At 41.0% G+C, this 24,141-nt stretch overlaps 1 protein-coding gene across 2 annotated transcripts in view; it reads right to left on the bottom strand.

Annotated features, from left to right (window-relative positions):
• Nucleotides 1–24,141, bottom strand: part of Umad1 (UBAP1-MVB12-associated (UMA) domain containing 1) — a 140,304-nt gene that overhangs the window by 24,612 nt on the left and 91,551 nt on the right. For both annotated transcript variants that reach the window (XM_075953861.1, XM_075953862.1), the window contains exon 3: nucleotides 14,302–14,363. In XM_075953861.1, coding sequence (XP_075809976.1) covers nucleotides 14,302–14,363 — 62 coding nt within the window. The remainder of the gene's footprint in view (nucleotides 1–14,301; nucleotides 14,364–24,141) is intronic.

Here is a 24,141-nt window from a genome sequence, read left to right as displayed (position 1 = left end):
CAGCAGGTTGCACTTGTAAGTTTATATGTATATATGTATGAATAATTTAAAAAAGGTCATAAATTTGAGGAGGAGAAGACATGGGAAGAATTGGGGTAGAGAGGAAAGGAGAAATAATGTAAATACAGTACTCACATATTGAGTTTCAAAAATAAGTGAATAAATTTCCACCAAGATAAGAGTCTTTTAACTAGCGTGAACTCTGATGCTAATAAGAGAAATGTGAGTAAATCCACACAGATATATACCAAAGAATATTTTTACAACTGACAAAGCAAAATGATCAAGTGAAGGTCACTCTGACATCGACTTCCATTTGCCAAGGACAAAGCATCATTATCAACATGCTGAGGGAAACAGTCCCTCACAAATGGCATTATGATAAAGCATATTAAAAAAAGACACAAAGACAAAGTTGGGTTGGCAGGAAAAGGAGTGTGTTTGTTGGAGGAGTCGGAGGCGTGAGATGATCAAAACACATTATCTGATATTCTCAAAGAACTAAGAAAAATATTTTTAATATCCTCACTAGGCATTTAATTCAGGAAATAAAAATTTAGAACAGAAAATAAATTTGTTTAGATTGAAAAGAATTAAAGTATAAATGTCTACGTTAGAAAGAACTTTTTCATACATATCAGATTTATTCAACACCCTGTAGTAAAGCAATATAATTTCAAACAAACTGCAGAAACATCTAAGTAAAATGGGTAAGGAAAAAATGGGGAAAATGCTTTCTGCAGATACAAGCATGGTGTTATTCTCAAGAAACAATACTCAAGTGTAATTCTGGAGGGAATCTGGGGTATATTTTAGTGGTACAGAGTTTGTATAACATATGCAAATATCTGAATTCAATCATCATCACTACAAACAATTAAAAAATTTTCTGCATCACAAATTGTCAAATTTGATTTCAGAATGTTGTGTGAAGTTCTACTACCATATTTCCCAAGAAACAATAGGAAGACTGGACATTCACAGGACACCTAGCATATGGCTATGTTACTTAAAAATAAATGCTAAGGTGAGATTTTCTTTTCAAAATTAATAGTACTTTCCTAAACTATGAGGTTTATTCCTTTCTCAGGAATGCATCCCGTGTATCTCCCTCTTCAATCCCCCAATAATTCCTCATTCTACAGCTTAGATACGAGGGAAATCTGGAGACTAGACCTCCAGGAATTAAGAATTGATGGGGTCAGGAGGGTGGGGCTCTAGTGATGGAATTACTGGCCTTACAAGAAGAGCAGGGCAGGGCTGGAGAGATGGCTCAGAGGTTAAGAGCATTGCCTGCTCTTCCAAAGGTCCTGAGTTCAATTCCCAGCAACCACATGGTGGCTCACAACCATCTGTAATGGGGGTATGGTGCCCTCTTCTGACCTGCAGGCATACACACAGACAGAATATTGTATACATAATAAATAAATATTTTTAAAAAAAGAAGAGCAGGGCACAGTGCTCTTTATTTCATGGACATACAAAATTAAGCAGCAACTGGCAAGAAGACTCATAAAAAATGGAGCTGGAAGAATCTTGATCTGGGACTGACCAGCCTCAACAACTCTGAGGAAGAGATAAAGGTTGCTACTTACACTGTCTAATCTTGGATATTTTGCTATAGAAGCCCAAACCAACTAAATCCTTGTCCGATGACACAGAATAGCCAGAAAACATAGGCTGGAAAAAGACTAAAATGGTGTGGCTGAGAGAGTCAGATCAAGTTCTTTGGGGTTGAGAGGATACAGTACTGGAGCCCCACAACCTCCAGGCTGAGGTACCACAGATTGTGCACGCAGCCTTCTCTGGAACCAGGGTTAGAGTAGCTAGATTTCCATAAATTCAAGACTGCATGTTGGCTTTCTTCACTGTAAGCATTTCAAATAAAGCCCTGAGAAAATGGCCACCATTTTCTAGGTGCTAACCCATCAACTCTGTATATTTTAAGCATATACAGAGTTGCGCTTTTGCACAGTTTGCAAATGTGCATGACTTTTCATAACACAAAGGTTCTCAATTTCAAGAAAAGTTGTAGGCCGAGACTGCTCGGTAGTTTCCTGGCAGCCCAGACCCGAATAATCACACAGGAACTATATTAATTACAACACTGTTCAGGCAATGACTCAGGCATATTTATCTAGCTCTTACATCATGAATTAATCCATTTCTATTAATCTGTGTATCGCCACAAGACTGTGGCTTACCAGGTAAGGTTCTGTTCTGGCATCATTCTCCTTCGCAGTTACATGGGTATAATATCTTCTGGGTCTCCTCACAGTTTCTTTTCTTTTGTTGAAAATAGAGTCTTTCCTCATAGAACCTAACCTGATTATTATTTCCCTCTCTGTGTTCCTCCCAGGTCCTCCTGAGGGTCCCTCTGCAGCTTCTACTCCCTTTCCGTCTCTCATCAGAAGATCAGGCTTCTAAGAAATAACAACCAAACGTAACAAAACAAAATATAACAAAATGAACCTAAAGCTATCATATCGAAGTTAAACACAGCAACCCAACAGGAAGAGAAGAGCCCTGAGAACAGGTAAAAGAGTCAGGAACCCACTTTTTCTCAGTCAGGAGTCCCATAAAACACTCAGCTAATATCTATAATATATAGGCAGAGGACCATACATACCACGTAGGCCTATGCTTGCTGTTTCAGCTTCTCTGAGCTCATATGAACCTTGCTTAGTTGATTCAGATGGCCTTGTTCTCCTGGTACCCTCCATCCCCTTTGGCTCTTAGACTCTTTCTGCCTCCTCTTCCACTAAATTGCCTGAGCTCTGAGGGGGCATTTGATGAAGACTGCCAACTTAGACTTTCTTTCTGCATAATGTCTGTCTGTGAGTCTCTGCATCTGTTCCCATCTGCTGCTGGAGGAAGCCTCTCTGATGATGGCTGGATAAGGCATTGAAATATGAGTATAATAGAATACCATTAAGAATCATTTTATTGATTTTTTTTAAATGACCAGTTGTGTTTGGTTTTACTCTAGGCCTCTGGGCTATCTAGTCACTGGTTCTTGGCTACCCAAGCAGTATTGGCTAGGGGTATAAGCTCCCCTTTGCGGAGTGGAACTTACTTCAAACCAGACATTGGTGTCTTTTTACTCTTCTACATCAGTACAAGTTACACCACAGCAATTACGGTTCCCCGTAAAGATGTGTCATCGGGCTCTCCATGTGACGAAGGGTCAACAGTGTAAAGGGGGTGCAAGAGGACATGTGTGAATGAAGGGACAGAAAGGAAATGTCAGTTTCAGGAGAGGAAAAAGAATTACAGAACAAAGTTTCACAGAGTGCAGTCTGTAGAAAACTCAGCGGAATGTCAAGATTAAAAGAAAAAAGTCAATAAAACCTTTGAAACAGGAACCATGTCAAGGTCTTTTAGACTTGATGGTAGAATACGGAGCTAGGACTTCAAGAATGTAAAAATCTTCCTTCAGTAACCGCAAAAGCAATTCCTTGATATTTAGGAGTCAACAGGCCCCAAACGATGCTCAGCACAGAGACCGCGACAGTCCAGACTCAAAAGGTGCCCAGCACAGACTGCTCACTGCAGAGACCGACGGTCCAGACTCAAAAGGTGCCCAGCACAGACTGCTCACTGCAGAGACCGACGGTCCAGACTCAAAAGGTGCCCAGCACAGACTGCTCACTGCAGAGACTGACGGTCCAGACTCAAAAGGTGCCCAGCACAGACTGCTCACTGCAGAGACCGACAGTCCAGACTCAAAAGGCTTCTTACCATGACTGTAATTAGTCATTCAGGCAAAACTGCATACACATCTAATTGCATACGTAATTGGCTAATTGTGTCTTCAAAATAAAGGGCAAAGGGTTAATTGTCTCCACATCTGGCCATAAAGAAAGAGGTTGTCCTTTGCAAATATGACACTATACTTAGCAGATAACTCGCATTAAAGAACCATCCCTGCTACTACTAATAGTTATAATACTAACACATGCTTACAAATTAATACCTTTCACTGCGATCCTGAAAACACTTCACAAACATTAGTCTCGCAGTACTCCTGTGAGCTATGAATGGTGGTTATGTCAATGATGTCAATGAGGAAACACAGCAAGATTAGGGATTTGTCCCTTCTCTTTACACTGGCTCAAGTCATCAGAGATGCTCAGATCGGAGCTCAGTTCACACCAGCACAGAAACGAGCTTAAAAACAACAATCTCTACAGCTCCAAACAGCCCATGAGTTAGAGATAATGCTGACTTCTTTCGTGAATATTTTTTTCTGAAAAAGAATTTGTGAGTGTGTGTGCATGCTAGTGTGCGTGTGCACAGGCACATGCATGTGTGTGTGTGTGTAGGTTGTAAGGGAGCCGATGCTGGGTCCTGTTAAGAGAACTGCTGAGTCATTGCTCTGCTAAGCTAAGAAGCAAATATTCACTGTTCTTTAGTTTGATTTGATGATTAAATAATTCAGTAGTTTTTAAAGGTACAGAAAGTTATATGATATGCTACAATGTCTTCACAACCATGTAAAAGATTAACTTTTTGTTAGAGAAAAGAGTTGGAATGTTCTGGATTTAGAAAAAATGGTATGAGGATGAGTTGGACCTAAAAACATGACAGAAGGATTTTTATAAAGTAAAACTGATGCTATTTAGATACACAGGAAATTACTAGTCAGTAGATCTAATTTATATTACCAGAATACCTCAACACAATGTAATATATATATATATATATATATATATATATATATATATATATATATATATACACACATCAGTACAGCACTGCTATTCATTAACTCCAGTGTCTTAAGACTCAAACACATTTAACAACCAAACAGACACTTTAGGATTGGTTTGTTTATTTACTTATTTCATACTGAGGATTACATCTAAGGCATTGTGCATGTCAGGGAAACCTCTTTACCACTAAGCTATAGCCACAGCACTGAATTTGCCTTCTATAGTTAAAAACATTCTTGTAGCCACATCGGGAAATGTCTGGATGACTTCCTTACACATTAGAAATAATTATAAATTCTCTGCTTCGCTTCAGTTCATCTGCCCAATAAGGCTAACCAAGTGGAAATACAAGGAAGAGCAAAGCCATAGGCCCTGTCAGGGGACTTCTGCTCTGTGCACGTTTATGCACTGTGCCTCCCTCCACAAAGGTTTTAAGGCAATGCCCAGCAGACTACAGCAAACATTGGTTTATACAAAGAAACAGAACCTGCTCAAAATAAGAATTAGGAAAAATGAAATTCCTATGTTTCAAAGTTGGTTCAAAATCACTGTACACACAGAGAGACAAAAAGAAAAGAAGCAATGGGGGGATAGATTATGTAATAAGATCTATTTTTCCCGTTCGAGAGGTAAACATTAATGCAGCATAGGAGTGCTTACACGAGAGAGTGAACTTGTCAGGGAACACCTGGGAGGGCCTCTGGGAAACAGTCACATCCTGGGCTGGGCTTGAGGGGCTGGCTTTCATGACGGCTGCTGTGACAAGGGTATTCCTCACACAGCACACGGCAAGCTAAGGCAGAGCACTGTGCAGGTGTGTGCCAGGTTGGGAAGTGGGAAACAGACTCTAGCCATCTGGGAAGGTAGGACGCAGACCTAGAGGGGCCTGGGAGAGTTGCAGCCTACTTGTTATTATGGAGTACAGAAGACACAGATCTGAGGTGGGAGAAAGCAGTACCACTTTCTTGTCCTTCATTTTTTTAGAGTGGGCAAATCTAATCTGTGTGTTAAGAACAGAGCAGGTCAAACGTCAGGAGGAAGATAGAGATCTCCCAGAAGACAGTGATGAAGAAATGAGGTGTCAGGGCCTGTCTGATCTGTGGTCTTGACTGAGAGACAGACAGCAGATGCTCTGACTGTCCTAGGGAATACTTCAGATAAAGAAAGGAGGAGATGTCCCTCATGACTGGAATGCACCTCACCTCTGTGTCCAGGGTTCCCGAAGGCTGGCACTGCAAATTTTCCTAATGCTTCAGTCAGGTTACTACTGGAAGAACTGACACACGTAATTTTGTATCAGTAATATTCTCCATCAATGAAAATGATATAAAAATTGTTTTTAGTTAAATGCCCATGCAGTCTATCTAAAATTAGACCATGAAACGTGTTTCCCTTTAAAACAGAAGTGGAAGACACAATTGTTTCAGCCAGAACTATAACCTGAGACCTGAAACACTGTGGCTATATTCTAGATCAGGTTTCAACACTTTTTGTGTTCATTTATGAATTTCGTTTATATATTTTATACGGGCGTATAAATAAGTATGAGCGTATGTTTTATGTGTGTACAAACAAGTGTGCGTGAGTGTGAGACAGAGGAGACATTCCTCTCTCTGAGTGTGCAGCTGCTGGCCAATGAGCTGCACTGTCTTTGTCACAAACCCACCGAGGATGAATTTCCAGGAAAGCTCGCCACAGCTACACTTTTACAGGTGTGCTAGGGATCTGAACTCAAGCCTACGTGGTGGGTGTTAAGTGATTGAGACATCTCCCCTATCCCTGCTCATTTCCTTTTAAACAACAATGAGCTGACGTTTTCCCAGTCACATGATTTGTAATCACTGAGAATCTTGTCCTCCCGCCTCCTACAAGCCATAATCTAAGAAGAAGCTTAAAAAGTACTTGCTGAATGAATGATTAATACAAAATTAAAACTAAAGAAAAACCATCTGTTCCCTAAACCCGTATAGAGCTAGCTACCGCTGCTAGTCTGGGATGAGAAGGCCAGTGTGGAAGTGCCCGCTCCTCTTCAATCAACAACCATCTTAAATGAACATTAGGAAAGACATACCTGCTAAATAATTATCTCCATGATTTTTGTTATGAAAATTGCTGTCTGAAGCATGGACAGCTCCTTATAAGGCTCGTCCTAGAGCTCCAGAGAGGATCATTCATAGAAAATGCTTACGGGGAAGGTGGCTCCTCACCTGAGCGTGTCCTAGAGCTCCAGAGAGGATCATTCATAGAAAATGCTTACGGGGAAGGTGGCTCCGCACCTGAGCGTGTCCTAGAGCTCCAGAGAGGATCATTCATAGAAAATGCTTACGGGGAAGGTGGCTCCGCACCTGAGCGTGTCCCAGAGCTCCAGAGAGGATCATTCATAGAAAATGCTTACGGGGAAGGTGGCTCCGCACCTGAGCGTGTGTCCTGCTCCCACATGACCCAAGTTCAGCGCACGATGCCCGTGATGGGCGGCGCAGACCACCTGTAAATTCCTCTGTCCTGCCCTGGCACTGGCCTCAGGGGTACTGGTGAGCTTGAAGGTAAAAGGGATTGATTTGTGACGGGAGAGCATGAAGGAAGACAGGGGTGCTGGGATGAGACACACATGAAAGCGGCATGGGGAAACCCATTATTGGCATCACGTGTATAGGTGATAAAGTTACCATTCAGTTTGCAAGTAAAGTCAGCTTTACACGTCTGACAACAGCACCCAATCTTCTCTTCAGACTCATGCACTAACTAAGGTACCAGGAGTCCAAGTCAGGCGAGGGAAGTGGCTCAAGTTTATTCTCTCTGCACAGTTGACGTTAAAAAGACCATAATTTGGTGAGACTCTCCGTCAAAATTAAAAACAATAACAACAACACATACACATCCATTGTTTCTGATTTTGGGATATTTTGTTTTTATGGGGTTTGTTTGTGTGTATATGTTTTTTGTGTTTTTAATATTTATTTAGCCATTATGGGGCTACCAAGAAACCTGTAACTAGAGAAATTCCCAGGAATCCACAAGGATGACCCCAGCTAAGACCATAAGCAATAGAGGAGAAGGGGCCCAAACTGGCCTTGCCCTGTAGTCAGACTGATGAATATCTGAAATATCGCCACAGAACCTTCATCCATCACCTGAGTCCAGTGCTCCACTGCGGGTCTCTGCCTATGTTTCCAAAGAAAAATTTCACAAATTATAATATAAAAGTCTGAAAAGTAGCACTGTAAACAAGACTTGAAAAAAAAATCTTTAAATATCTATCACTTAATTAACTTTAATTAGTTTATATTTATTATACAAAATAATAGCTTATTATGACATTTTGATACATGCATATTGTGGCCTCAAATCTTATTTACCTATTACCCTCTTTCCCTCCCCCCTTTTTTGTGCAAATAGTTCCCCTTTACTTTCATATCTTATTTTTTTAAAAAAAAATCTACATCTTGCATATGAGATAAAATATCTGATATCTCTTTGAGACTATTATTTTGCAAGCCTCCTAATTCTTGTATAAGAAAGTCCTATATGAAGAGGGCAAAACACATACAAAAAGACCCTTGGGGAGGTAAGTCCCTATTGTTGAAGACACCATGCATTTCGGACACAGGACATAGAGGACCTAAGCTAGATCTAACCTGAAAGCATCCTCCCTGAAGACTAGCTTTCATGGTACCAGAAGGCAGCATGCAAGCTTTCAAAGGAGGAAAGCAGCCAACAGGCCTACCGACTATGGTAGTAGTGGCCTATGAACGATCAGCATGGCACAATGACCCTAAAGCTGCAGCGGTGGCATGCACACCTTGGTGGTCATCATCAACAGCTCTCAGATTGTGCTCAAGACTTGATTAACATGAGGGAAGACATGCTTGATTCTGGAAACCGAGTCATACCCAGAGCTGCTAAAGTCATGGGTCTTTGAGGCACCACTACTAACACCACTTTAGCCAACCAGCAGAATTCCTAACTGCATTCTAAAGAGTTTTCCTTAAACCCACAGATAAATTTAGCTCTCACCCCTAATCAAAGAAATTTCTCCTTACAACAGTTTGGAGATACACAAAACTAGAGCCAACCAAAATGCAGAGAACAAGTAGCAATGTGTACCCAGGCCTGACGGATAAATCTGCAACACAAATACTACACCTAAGCCTAAGGGAATATCCCAGAAGAAGAGACTGTTAAGACTCAGAGGAGCAAGAAATTTGAGGTGTGACTTCATTTCCCAGAATGCCAGGAGCTCTACACCTGCAAGTCTCACCAACATGGTCGCCTAACCAAAATTTGAGCAAGGATGACACCAAAACTCACGACAACATGGAAGGGGGAAAATCTCACAGGGCCCCAGCCAAACACAAAGAACTATATACAGGCAATTAAGGAATGCTGAGAGCACTCAGGGAAATAGCCTTCCACAGGGAAGAGACAGCCGCCCACCCAGTTGGCCAATATTACGTGGTTAGTCCTAAAGTCACACACACACACACACACACACACACACACGTAAGATAAGGAATAAACATGCTGTATTTTTAATTTTAGGAATATATACAAGCATATATATATACATACATATATACATACAATTACACACATGCATGTACTCGTGTGCAGGTGCACACACATACAATGAAGAAGAAGCCATAAACTTGAGAGAAAGAGCAAGGGGTGGTGGTACAATGGGAAGGGTTGAAGGAAGAAAAGAAAAGGCAAAAAATGATGGAATAACATTTTATATTGAAAAAATAAAAATCATTAAAAAGGAAAAAAGTGCACCTGAATATATTAATTACAAAATGAGATTTAATCAGCATACTGTGTTTAGTCTATTTTGTATGTTTGCCACTGTGTATTAATTCCAGGGAAACACTTGTTTGAAATACAAGAATTATGTATAGAATAAAACTGAAAATACTACCATCATTTTCTGAAAATAAATATTGCTATCCTGAAATAAATGTTAGTTGGCAAAACAAACAAGCAAACAACAACAAACTGATCCTTGGGAATCATTGTTTACAAAGAATCTCTTAAAAGTATTATTTAAAAATCGGATTTGTAATATGCCTTTATTTAACAAATGGATGTCAAAACAGTTATGATACAGAAAAAATATTCAAATACAATGATTTTTGAAGAAATGTATAATTTATAGACAATAACAGATGTGTACAGGAGGCTGAATAGGTTAAGAATGATAAAAATCAATTTAGTGTTTGGAAATCCCCACATCCTCGGCAAGTATTCTACCAACACCAAGTTACAACTCCAGCTAGCTATTAGCATACTCAAAAAGCCTAACTGAAAATATGAAGAAATAGGCAAGAACAGTTATGGGAGATGAATACTGTGTCCGTATATCCACTCTGTTCTAACACTGCAAGGCAAACGCCAGTCCACAGCTAGTTTTACAGCTGTGTGTGAGCTGCATAAATCACTTGTTCTCTAAGTGTTTGCTGCATTGAATGGCTGATATATGCCATACACAGGGAACAAAATGTGTTTTGAATAAATATGCACATGTATATATACACATAAACATGCACATATAAACATATAAACAAAAATATATACACATATACAAACATATACACATTTACACACATAAATATACACTTGTGCACAAACACAATATACACATTTATACATATAAACACATACACAATATATTTATTATATAAATATACATGTGTATACACAAATATACAAATATACTTGTACACACAAACATAAACATGCATATGAACATATACATATAAACATACATATGTGCACACATAAACACATATGTATACATGCAGCCAGCCAACCACCAGTTGGTCACCAGCCATTTCTACATTTTTTGTAGTCTTTTAAAGCGAATTATGAATCTTTCTGCTAGTACAATAACTACAGTTTCTTTATCAGATGTATATTCTTCAAAACTATCTAAAACCATTAAATTTTTTGCTGCTAATGAATCCAAAAATAAGATTCTATTAATAGGCAACTACTAAGAAGGTAAACATGAAAACAACTTTCCTTTTACAGGGAGAAGAGATGTAACAGTGTTTCTAATATAAAGCTGAAGACAGAATTGGATGAGGAGATTTACTTGTAGAAGACCACTTCACAAGCCAGGAGGCTGCACTCTACTGAAGGTGTGGTCTCCTTCTATCAACTAGCATTACAGTGAGGTCAGCAACAACAACCCCAGTCGTCAGAAGTCACTGGCGCTGTCTGTGCCTGGGGAGACTGTAGTGGAGTAGAGCTTGGGTTTAAGCTTTTACTCTGCAGGTTTTGTGGCATTTCAGAGGCACAGAAGTAAGAAAACCCACTATTCAGAAACAGATCTTAGAAAGAAATGCTGATCTGGTAAGAGTCAGGTGAAGACAGGACCTTGCTGGGCCTGGGAAGAGAAACCTGTTATATGAAACCTTCAGTAGGGGGAATCGTAAGGATTTGAAAAGGAGGGAAGACAAATACACCCAATCATACTGAGACTTTTAATTTGGCACCTGAATCACGGCATTAAAAGAAATTAATGTTACATATTTTTTCAGCTCATTTTATGTACCAGATGTGAACCCGAGCATATGAGGTCTACTTCATTTCCACACAGGTGGCTGGTGGTAAGGAAATGATCTGAGACAGTGATAAACGTATGAGGAGAGGAAGTTCAGTCATGTGATGCTGGCTGAGGGAGCGACAGCTCAGCAGAGACGGTCCTGAGACATGCTAGCTGCACAAATGGTAACTTGTACAGAACAAGGAACCAAGGGAAGAGAAAGAGCTCAGCATCATCCAATGACAGGCAGGCCAGTGGCGTGGAGGGCAAGGATGGGATGTGGGGAGAAACGAGTCCACTCAGCGATTAGTGCTCATTTCCCTCAGTGAGGAGTCAGCTAACTTCAAGTCTCAGAATGATACGATCTTTTATTTCTGTCAGCTATGTGAAGAATGGTCCCTAAGGGAAGACCGGAGGTGGAAACCTGGTTTTAAAAAAAGGTGGTGGCTTTGACTGCTCTGACAGTGACAAGGCTGGAGGACTGCAGGAGCCGAGGACTCCTCAGGGGGTTCAGCTCCACACCACGTCCTGGATGACAGAGATGCGAAGAGACGGATGAGACCTTGGACAGTGATGCTGGAGGGGGAGGTGTGCACACAAAAATGATCGAGCCTTTTATGATCAAATTAGGATGATATGTTTAGATACTCAGTAAAATGTTGTCAGCGGGTTAGACAGTCTTAAACTCAGGATCATAGACTAGATAATCCACTGTGGGAGTCAGGAGCCACTCCCCAGAGTTGAAAACAGCTAGTTTAGGTGGTACATTCTTGTTTGTTTCTACATGAAGGCTTAAGCGGTACAAAGTATACTGCAATGTTTTCAAGAGAAATAAAGAATTACATTTTAGATGCTTATGGTAAAAATAAATAATTTTGACCCTACTTTGATAAATCAGACAGCCTCTTGCCTTACGATTTAACTCTGGCTTCCCCTGTCTCTTCTGTGTTCTCAGTGAGCAAACACTGGCTTCTCCATTACTCAGAAAGTACTTCTGAATACATCCATCAACTCCAATGTACTAATTAAAAGTCCAGAAACAGCACCGTTAAAATTTGCTGTTACTTAAAATGTTTAAGTGTTTAAGATTCTTAAAATGCTCCTTTCCTTAGGAAGTAGCCTTGAAATTCTTCATACTGATAAGCAAACTTAGAAACAATAATAAACTGTCAAGCTATACAGATATCTCTAGTACATCATGTACGTATGCTAAGTCTCAATATGCTTCCCCACACCCACGTCCCATTTGACATGTCGACATTGAATTCTTAAGGTAATAGCATTAAGAGATACGGCTTTGGGGAGATAATTAGGTCATGAGATGGACCGTTCACAAGGGGGAGTGGTTCCTTTAAAAAGGAATGATGGTCACAACTTCACATCATGACACAAGAAGGTGCCACATATGAACCAAAAACCAGGCTCTTACCTGACAGTAATGTTGCTAGTGCCCTGATCTTGGGCTTTCCAGCTCTAAAACTTAGAGAAATAATTTCCTATGGTACTCACATCAGCTCTCACAGGATGCCCGAAGTGAAATAAAACTGAAGGGATCAAGGTACTTCAGAATAAAAGGTAATGGTGTGGGAGGTCCTTCTGTCTACGTGTTGCTTTTATTGGTTAACGAATAAGGAATCTGTTTTGGCCTGTGATAGGGTAGAATAGAGCTAGGTGGGGAAGACTGAACTGAATGCTGGGAGGAAGAAGACAGAGTCAGGGAGAAGCTATATAGCTCCTCTAGAGACAGATGCCGAGCCATATGGAACCGTAAGCCACAGCCACATGGGACACACAGATTAATAGAAATGGGTTACTTTGAGATGTAAGAGTTAGCCAGAAATATGCCTAAGCTATTTGGCAAACAGTACTGCAAATATTATAGTTTCGGAGTGATTATTTTGGGAGTCTGGGCAGCTGGGAAATGAACAAGCAGCTTCCCTCAACAAGGTAGACAGTTCTTTGTTCCTGCACCCACTTACGCAGTTCTTTGTACTGTGCCTTAGGTATAGTCAGTGTTTAATAAATATTTGTGGAATGAATGAATGAAAAAAAAATGAATGCAGGTAATTTTTAAAAAGATTTTTCTTTCTATTCATCAATCTTAATAAGTTTTCCCTTGGTTATAAAACATTTTCTTAGTGAAAATTATTTTAAAAAATTCCTTAAAAATAAATGTAACTTTCTACCCATAGCTCATTAATAATTAATTAATTAAGTGGAATTAATGTCTTGTTTATGGAATCTTTTGGACCACCTACCCTCGTGCTGAAACAAACACTTCAGACCCCAGACTTCACCGCAGCTGGATTCAGCAGTGCTCTCAGCGACCCTTGAGAAGCGGAGGAGCCACGTGCAGAAAACTGCAACGCTGTGGCTTCTCTCCCACCAAAGCACTGTGTTACTGCTTTCCGTTCCCTTAAGTCTTAAAGATGATTACTGCAATGATTAAACACTGCCAATGCACTGTGCAGAAAGTATCCTGACATACTGTTCAGAAGAAAAACAGCTTTTTCATGGAAAAAGAGGGTTCTCCAGAATAGTCAGGAAGTACTCTCTGATGCAGAAATAGACAAAAGAACTCTCTGCAGGATCATATACTATCTATTCAAATGTGCTAGGAAAAAACCACTCAAAACCAGTCAAATTTTTCCAACTCAAGAATTACATTCCTTTTGCCCCCTTCTGTTCTCCTGATTTCCCTTTCTTCCTTTCCATCGTTCCTCCCCTCCTCTCTCTGTCCCTCTCTTCCTTTTCACCTCCTTCCAAAAGCTGCACCCCATTTCTTGCACTAGAAAACACATGATCCTTGGGAAGCCACTCACTGTTCTGCTCATCGCCGGCTTTCATAGACCACCAGCTTCTTGGTGTGAGTTAAGTTACTATGTATCCTCAGGAGAATGTGGAGTCACAGGGACTTGCTCAGTTTCCTAGACCACTAGCTTCTTGGTGTGAGTTAAGTTACTATGTATCCTCAGGAGAATGTGGAGTCACAGGGACTTGCTCAGTTTCAGGCCCAAAGGATTCTTGGGGCATTTCACTTACCTCCAAAGACTGGCTGCTCTCTGCTTCTGAAGGTTTACATCTCATTTCCTTAGCTGTATCTCCTATGCAACAAAAAAGAGACAGAGAGAACTTTTCTGTTATGACCAATTATTGTCTTCTGTTTGTTCACAGTACTTTTTCTTACTATATGTTCTGTGCCATGGAAGCGACCACTATCCCCTTTGGTACAAAGCAAACACATTTTTAAGAATAATAAAATATATTTTATCTAGTTCTCCCATAAACACACACTAAAATGTATCATGCTTCATATAAGTTTACACTCGAAAAAATAAAATCAATTTGTACTGTATATACCAAGTCATATTTTAAACAAACCAATAAAGCTTTGGTTTGAAGACAGAAAAACTATTTTAAAATACAAATTTCTTTATGCCACGAGTAATTGTTCTCAAAAGTTGTTTCACAAGACTTAATCTTTATGGGTTTTTCTTTTTGTGCGTGTCCCTGTGTATTAAAGTAGATATGCATGTTTCTGTGTAACAATAAACCAAATAGAACACAATCTTCACAGCAGGAAAGCACAATGAACAAACACATAAATAGCTCTCAGCTAGCACTATGATTTCTAAGACTAGTGTCTGGGTAGATTCTATTGATGAGTTAATTTGGATTAGCTGATTTCAAGGACATAGAATGCATACACGGCTGAGCAAGTATAAGCATAACAACTTATTAATGGCCTGCTTTAATTTGCTTATTCCTAAAAGTTGGTGATTGGCACATGGTCAGTACACATCCAATTAGCCTATTTCTCTGAAGCATAATCAGAAGCTAATTCAGTAATTTGTAAATTGTTCTTCCCATAAAATGAGGTCAATTTGAAGAATGTACATAACAGTGAAATTATCAAGCTTATGGATGATGGTTGACTGAAATCAAAGGTAGGGGATTTGTTAATGCTCAGGAATGTTAAAAGCAGTAAGGAGAAATAAATCATGAAAATATTTACTAAGGTAACTTTTTCTATGAAACACAAAAGTTTAGGCTATCAATGGTGACAATTTAAGAGAAGGCTCTTGAAAACTATGCGGAACTAAATAATTGTTATATTTGAGAACCATGGCAAATGTCTGTTGATAGCACCCCAAATGTTTTCATATAGACTAATCCAGTCTACTGGCTGTGTTTTCAGAGTATGCAACATGACTGTTGCTGGGCAGGACTCAGGACAAAAAAAGGTACTCAATATTTATTGGTTCAATGAATGAGTGAATTTATTTGTAGTATTTCACCTATAAATCTGTGGTTAAACACTGAAAGATAGCTAATAAAAAACAATACTTTCTAAAATTTATGAAATTTGAAAGGCAAATTTATGACATATTACTTTGATATTTGTAACGTAATTGTGAGATCATTTTTAAAATTTAAAAAGTTAATAGTATTTTTCAAAATTCATACCGAAAGAAAACCAGTCTGAATATAATAGCAGTAACTTTACTGCTATGTCAAAAATTAAGTCAACCTGTTGTGTAATCCAGGATGCCCAGTACTGCACCTGACTTTGACCTGCTGCTTACAGTAATCATGCACTGACACACGCAGAAGATCCCTGTCCTGTCAGGATCCTTCCCAGCACACACGTGGAGACACACGCAGAAGATCCCTGTCCTGTCAGGATCCTTCCCAGCACACACGTGGAGACACACGCAGAAGAGCCCTGTCCTGTCAGGATCCATCCCAGCACACACGTGGAGAAACCAGAGTACATGGAGTCCAGTTTGCTTAATTTCAGACATGAGCACGGCAGCATGCTCAGCTATCGACACAAATGAATGTGCCATGTTAATAATGTGCATAAAACCAAAACAAAAGTATAAGGAACCGTGATAAACTTGCTGTGAAAAGTTACTTTCTCTACAAAAGATTATTCATTTAAAGTAGTGACCGCTTAACCACAGCCGCAGCTGACACTGCATTTAGCTGGAATTATCCACTGCAAAATCTATGCTTCCTTTCCAATTTCTTGTTTCAAGGTGAGTACATAAAATTTTCTCTATTTGTCCCTACTGCCTGAAAAGCTAGAAAGGTTATCAGCCAGTGTTCTTGAAAGCACACAACACATCTGCCTGGATGCAATGCACAAGCACTATTTACTGAAATGCCATGCTGGGTGATGACTCAGACAGGGCAGTCACTGATTACAAGGGAAATTGCCATCTGCAAGATTATTTCTGCAAACAAAGGCACAAAATGAAGTAGAACCCAGCGAAGGAAAAGAACACGTCACAGAGAAGGAAATACAGCTTTTGAAGGTTTTCCCCAATGGAATTATGTTATCAGGATAAAAAATTTAAATATTTTGCATAAAGCACTTAGAAGTTAGACAGCATAACAATAAATAAAACAAGTCTGAGAAGTGCAATGTGAGTTGTTTTAGTTTTGAGACATTGTTTATGCCTTACAGACGATACAGACGCAAAAAGCTCTCAAGTCAGCCGTTTAGAAGGAAGAACCAATTCCTATAAGGTTTTCACGGTAATTTATCTTTTGTAAAACTGTTGATGACTATTGGTCGGGCATGGTAAAATCTCCCCCACCTCTACTCGCCAAGCAAACAAACTTCAAGGGGCAGAGGCACTCAGTGACCTGCCCCGGTCTTCTGCGGGGAGGGCAGAAGAACCTATTTTCTGAGCTGGTACAGGTGTGAAAGGCAACAGCTCCGAAAAGGACATCTGAATCAGGACCCCATCCTAGTCTTGCCATTCTTTTTTGCCTCACTAAGCTCCTTACATCATGTGTTTTCTTCTCTCCAATGGTAAGGACAAGTACTCAGACCAGAGTCAGCCACTGTCCTTCCTTCTGGTCTTATAAAGGGAACACATAGTGCCCTTGGGGTTTCTTCAGCGTTTTAAAGACCAGATGCAGTTTTATTGTTACTAGGCAAAATTCCTCATATTCTATAGCATGTTAGCTTCTTTGTTTGAAAATGTAGATCCTATTTTCTGTAAATGATAAAGTGGAATGACACTTCCAAATACAGCTCATTCAGATCTTAAAGGAGTAACGCGAAATAATTTAGGGGTTGGCCAACTTTTATTGTGAAAGGCCAGATAGTAAACATGTTGGGCTTTACAGGCCATATGGTCTCTGTCACACTTCACAACTCTACTACTGTAGCCAAAGTCAGCCATAGAGACCATGTGAACTAATAAAGTGGCTATGATCCAAGACAATGTTGTTTATGAAAACAGCTGGCAGGCCGGAGAGTCTACGAATCCTCATCGTAGAGGAATATGTGCACCAGGCATTTTCTGCGATTAAAAACATGGGAAGACATTTGAGCTCTTCAAGGAAGGGAGGGTCCTTAGAGTACCATCATGACCCCAGTTCTACTGGCAGAGGAGAAACAGTGGAGGAAAGTGAGAACTGGACATAAAGGGAGGTAGGCAGTGGAGAAACTCCAGGGCATGGGGAAGGAGGCCATGTTCCCTTGGTTCACTCAGGGGAGCCTGCACAAAGAGTTTGGTGGTAGGCAAGCAAGGTAACAGAGTCATGGTTCTCGTGTCTTAGGCTCCATTACCACTCGCTCATGGCCACTCTTCTCTCTGTGGGTTGGTGACTTTGGGAGGTTCTCTGTGGTTGTACCCTTTTCTTGATAAAAGACAGTCACAGAGAGCATGTTCTGCTGAGTCCTCTCCCCAGTGGAGAAAGCCTGCCCAAACTCAGCATATCCTGCAACTGGGTGGAAGTCAGCCTAATTATGGGATGTACATTAAGAAATCCATTTGCTTCTTCATTTAAACCACATTATTCAAGACAAGTTTATAGGCAGAAGAATTTGGTCTCTATCATGGTTTTGCCTCAATTGGCCATATTTTGTTTGGGAAAAGGACTTACCAGCACATCCCTGAGCTCCTAAGCACCAGAATTGGACTGATATGGACATAATTGGAATTTGCCTCCATACAAAACAACAACAACAACAAAAAACAAAAACGGGGTAGGAAACAACTAGCAAAGGCCATATTCAGTGAGTTAGCTCAACAAGAAGGAAGACACGGATGGTATTGGAAACTCCACCAACTACCGAGGATTAGTGCGGTCATAGATCTTAGAAAATCCACAACCAACTTCCTAAACTCACACAAACCCTACTACACTCTAAATATTTGCCTTTATACCTACAGATAAGTGTTGTTCTCACCCCTAATCGAGGAAACTTCTTTTTGCTGTAGGCACAGACAACCCATAAAGAACGCAGAGTTTTGGAGTCTAGTTCCAACCACTACAACTACAACACAGCCCTGCACCTAAGTCTCGGGGTCACTGCAGAGATGGGAAGGATTTCAGTGCACGAGAAACGGGTTTGCTGTGATAGTGTTTCTCTTAGAAACGTCAGTAAGCTACATACGTGAATTCTAACCAATATGGCTGCCTAAACAAGACATGAACAAGGATGACACCAACATGCTAACAAGGAAGGGAGAAATCTCATGAGTCTTCAACCCTAGACAAAGAACTATATACAACTAAGGAAAGCCGAGAATAGGAAAAAAGAGTCCCCCCCCCAAGGAAGAACACATCAACTGATGACCCAATACCAAATGGTTAGTCCCCAAAGCAGGTTCACACAACTAATTCTATACAGACTGAGCAGGTTGTATTTAGGAAGACACAAACCAACAATTAAATAGAGGCCATGAATTTGAAAGCAGGGGGTGTTAGGGTTGGAGAGAGAAGGGAAGAAGAAAGTGTTATGTATATGTGTGCATGCATTATAATATCAAAATTAAAAAGATAAGAGTAGAAAAATACTTTTTTCTTTCATTAGAAAAGATTTATTTCTAGAATTTTCTATCTGAGAATATAATCTACAAAAAACTATTTCAAGGAGTTCACATAGAAAACTATTTCTATGGTCAGAAGTATGAGAAAAACCTGTAAAATATAAGTTCTCAGTTGATTTTTATTCATTTTAGTATTTGAGGAATGCTTTTTTTGTTTTTAAATTCTGGAACATTTTAGTCACCTAATGCCAGTAAACACACAAACTCATTGAAACTCTATGGGAAATGTAGATACAGCATTTTTAACAATAGCACTGATTTAAAGTAAATTATCTTTACCTGACACTTTAGAGGGCTCTTGATAAGGCCAAATTTATTTACCTTTGACCATTCATTTTGCAAAATGCTAATCCACATTTTATGTCTTTCTGCGATTGTTTTTCACAATGCCCTGTTAATTCACTCAGTTGCATCTAGAACAGACGAAGGTCACATTCTACTGAATAACGTATTTGGAGTAGGTGATATTCTGCAGAGGAGAAAAAGATAGCCAACTACTTTGAAGACACAGAGGAAAGTCCCAGTGAAACTTTAAAACATCTTGGAATGGAGAGGTGAGTGTGTATGTGTGTTGGGGGATGTACGTGAGAGGGAGGGGTGAGTGTGTGTGTGTGTCTGTGTGTTGGGGGATGTACGTGAGAGGGAGGGGTGAGTGTGTGTGTGTGTGTGTGTCTGTGTGTTGGGGGATGTACGTGAGAGGGAGGGGTGAGTGTGTGTGTGTGTCTGTGTGTTGGGGGATGTACGTGAGAGGGAGGGGTGAGTGTGTGTGTGTGTGTGTGTCTGTGTGTTGGGGGATGTACATGAGAGGGAGGGGTGAGTGTGTGTGTGTGTGTGTGTCTGTGTGTTGGGGGATGTACGTGAGAGGGAGGGGTGAGTGTGTGTGTGTGTGTGTGTATGTGTGTTGGGGGATGTACGTGAGAGGGAGGGGTGAGTGTGTGTGTGTGTGTGTCTGTGTGTTGGGGGATGTACATGAGAGGGAGGGGTGAGTGTGTGTGTGTGTCTGTGTGTCTGTGTGTTGGGGGATGTACGTGAGAGAGACTAATAAGAACGAAGTGTGAAAATGCCATAATGAAACCTATTACTTAGTATGCTAATTCACAAAACTAATACTTTGAAAAAAAGATGAAAAATAAAAATATCACTGCAACAAATTCTACCAATTAGAGATTCATTAGAGTTAATGAGCTCTGCTTTTAAAATGCAAATGCCCTCTGGGAGTGTTCTCCTATTAGTCATCGCGAGTGAAGTAGTGGAAAGAACAGTGGACCGGCCATGCCATTAGCTCCTTTTTAATCTTCAGCCACACTCATTAGACAAGGCAGTCTGGCACCGGGGAAAGAGAAGGGCTTTGAAAGCTGTCAGGGCTCCACCCACATTCTTTACTACTTCTAAAGCCTATGTAAGTTACATAAGCTCTTACTGCCTCAGTTTCTTCATCTGAAGGATGGGAAGGTGACACAAGGTGGCTGTCACGCGGATTACAGGCGAGACCGCGACAGACAGTAACGAGAGGAGGAAGAGATGGTGGTGCAGGTGTCCCCGCCAGCCTCCCTTTGTCAAGTACAAGCCTTATCTCAGTACAATCAATGACCTGAATGTCAGTATCCCCTCAAAATCCACGTTAACATTTAATCCCCAACGTGACATCATTAGGACATGAGGCCCTTACTTCACCATGAGGGAGAGGGGCTCATGAACGGGACTGCGCTATGACAAGGGGCACGAGAGGCCACTCTTCTCCCCTTCCACCATGTGAGATGTTCTTATAAGGTCTGCATGGTAAAAGGCAAGCCCTCACCAGACCACACATCTGTCGACAATTTGACCGTGGTCTTCTCAGCCTCTAGACTTGAGATCTACGTGCCTAGTTCGTGGTACTTTGCTACAACTAAAAAGAGGCCGGGACTGACAGGAGGCCCATACGAGCTCTGGAAGTGACGTGAGGCAGGCTTCCTAAGAGTCACTCAGCAGACGCAGGTAACGTATTAGACCCAACCAAAGTGAAAAATGCCATTTGACCCCACAACAGACTGCTCATTACATCTCAAAATTGGACCTCAGTTATCCAATCTAGCGGAATAGACATCTAAGCCTCTTAAAGTTCACATGAGTTCTCCCACCCCTTCTGATCCTGTCAGTCTATCCTAATGAAGCAAAAAGGAACGGAGAGGAAAGCAAGTGTACTAACTGCTCCACACACGGCCTGCCCAGGACTCTGGACTGATCCTGCTGACTAATGTCATTTCCTAAAGGAACCAAGAATAGGAACAGCTAAGCAATAAAGAATGGAAGGCAGTTAGCAAACAAATGTAAGAAAAAGTTCAAGTATATTAAGACTTGAAGACAAATCAAAACCACCAAAGAACATATTAAATTAGCATACAGAATTATCAGCAGGGCACATCCACAATGGATAGAAGACAACCGGCAAAGTGACACCATTCTGGTGACAAAGGGAATGTTTGCTCAACAAACATCTGCTGAATTGGTTGTAGGCAAAAAGGAACAGGAAGAAGGAATTCTAAGATTGCTGGAAGTGTTGGAAAAGATGAACATCCCATCCTCAGTCCCCGTGAATCTGAAAGGAAACACCTCAACTGGGATGGAGAAAGAGGTGAGGAGCGTGAGAGCAAGAAAGGGTCACAGTGTGTACGGAAAGAAAATAGGGAAAACGAGAAAACACAGTGCTAGGTTTATTGGCCACAAACTTCAACTAACAGCACTGGACTGCACTCTCTGCCCTGGGTCAGAAATCACATGCCAGGAGGAAAACCAGAGTCAACTGCACAGAGAGCTGCTTACAGGGGCACGGCGAGCGGGAATGGCGATCCGCTGCAGGACTTGCAGCCAGCCAGTCATGCCTCTCTTCCCTCCAGTGCTAGTGACATTATGAAAATCCGACCTGGGATCACATGCTACAAAAGACATTAGGATTCCTGCGGGAGGCTTTTAGTTTCATTAGCGAACTTAAGAATGGACTCAGAAGAGGCTTGCAGACAATTTTATTAGAGTTTACAGAAAAGCCCCAGGAAGATGAGCTGTAAACCACAGTAGCCTGGGGGCAGGTGGGGAAGAGGACAAGCCACACCGTTTGTAAGCAGCTCCCTGGAGGAGGGGGCCTTTCAGAGAAAGAGTAGTCTCAGAGTAGCCAACATCTGAAAGAGATGGAAGAAAATGAAAAGTTGTGCCTGAGCCAAGGCTCAGAAGGATGGGACACTCAGTGGGCCTCACAGTGACTGTCCAGAGGACAAGCATACTGGGGAGGAAAATTACATCATCTCTTTGAAGAAACAAATATTCCACCCATCATTTAGCATGGCATTAAGCAGTGGTCCCTTAGCCAGTCAGCTAGAAGGTTGGGTTTCCACACAGGACACAGATCCCACTCTCTTCATGACAATGAACTGGCTTTCCCTCAATGGGCCTTTAAGGCAAGTCTAGCACCAGTCTGAGGAGAAGTGAGTCCCTCTGGGTGGAAGAACAGAAACGAGAGCACTTCATACCCTCCAGCTCCAGAAACCCATTCCCTCCGCAGACTGAGCCAGCACCGCAGCAAACACATGGGCATGAGGAGGGAGCTGAATTGAGCTGGATTATGGACATACACATACTCAGTAAAGCTGTGGGTTGTTGGCAGAAAAGCAGACATGACCCTAATAGAGAAGGAGAACCCAGAAGCAAAGGAAAATAAAAGACACTGTCCAGGCCTTGGATGCTGAAGACCACTGTGGAAAGCACAACTCTCCAGAATCCGGTTGACGTCAAATCCTATTTCCCTGGTAAATGTTTAGTGACTAGCTTACATGACAGGCAGCAGGCTGAGCAGCCCGTGAATTAGAATGGCACGCCATCCCCACCTCTACAGAATTCAAGTTCCCTAGGATATTTCATAAAGCATATGAAAAACCAAATACATCCACAAATTCCTACGAAAAGAGTGGTCAGCTACAATACTCACAAGCTTCCTCATGAGGGCTTCTTCCCTCTGTGTGTCCTTTAAAAAATGTTCAGAATAGAGCTACTCACAATAGTGAATGGTGGTAGCAACTCCAGAGTCCACATATTAATCAGGATCACTACACTAAATGGAATTCAAATATTAACTATGTGCTTTTCTTGCATCACGAAAGTTACAAGAGTATTTCCTGCAAGTCCACCACCAATAGGCCAGAGAGATGGCTCCGTAGTTAGGAGCACACCTGCTGTTCTGAAGACCTGAGTTCAATTCCCAACGCCTACACTGGCTGTCTGTAACTCCAGCTCTGGGGGATCAGACAGACAACCTCTTCTGGCTTCCACATATACCAACACACACACACACACACACACTTAAATAAAAATAAGTGGTTGGAGAGATGACGCAGTGGCTGAGAGCACATGCTGTTCTTCCAAAAGACTGGAATTCAAGTTCCAGCACCCACATCAGGTTCACAAATTGTTTGTAACTCCAATCCTATGGGATCCATCATTCTCTTCTAGTCTAGCCTCTGCAGGTACCAGGCAGGTGCACAGACATACATATAAGCAAAGCATCTATACACAAAATAATTGAAAAAAACAAAATTTGAAAAATTTTAAATAGTTGATGATAAATATACCTATTGCAATTAGGGCAAATTAGAAGCAAAGACGTGTTAGATAGAATCACATGGCTTTATGTGATAATTAAATCAGAGTTCATCTTAAAATGCAAGGGAAGTTGGTTGGTTTTATTAAGTATGCCATATTTGTCAGCAAATTATATAATTTGAAGTATGAAATTATGCCCTGATCATTACAATATACAATATCATACTTGAAATTCTCACATGAGGAAAGGTATTTGGCTCCCCTAAGAACACAGGCTTGGGGGCCAGTGCCTATAGTCCCAACACTGGGAGAGGGCTGCATGATTCTATCTCATGCAACAGAGTGAAACTCCAACCCGGAAAAAGGGTGGGATGGGGAGATGCAGAAGAAAGTGAGGGGGAGCAGGAGGCAGAAGTTACCACGAATGGAGCAATCTGAGTAACTTAAATTAAGAAAT

Source organism: Microtus pennsylvanicus, chromosome 19, assembly GCF_037038515.1.
Source record: "Microtus pennsylvanicus isolate mMicPen1 chromosome 19, mMicPen1.hap1, whole genome shotgun sequence".
NCBI classification, from domain to species: domain Eukaryota; kingdom Metazoa; phylum Chordata; class Mammalia; order Rodentia; family Cricetidae; genus Microtus; species Microtus pennsylvanicus.
Note: the sequence above shows the minus strand (reverse complement) of the source record. Positions and strands in the feature narration are given on the sequence as shown.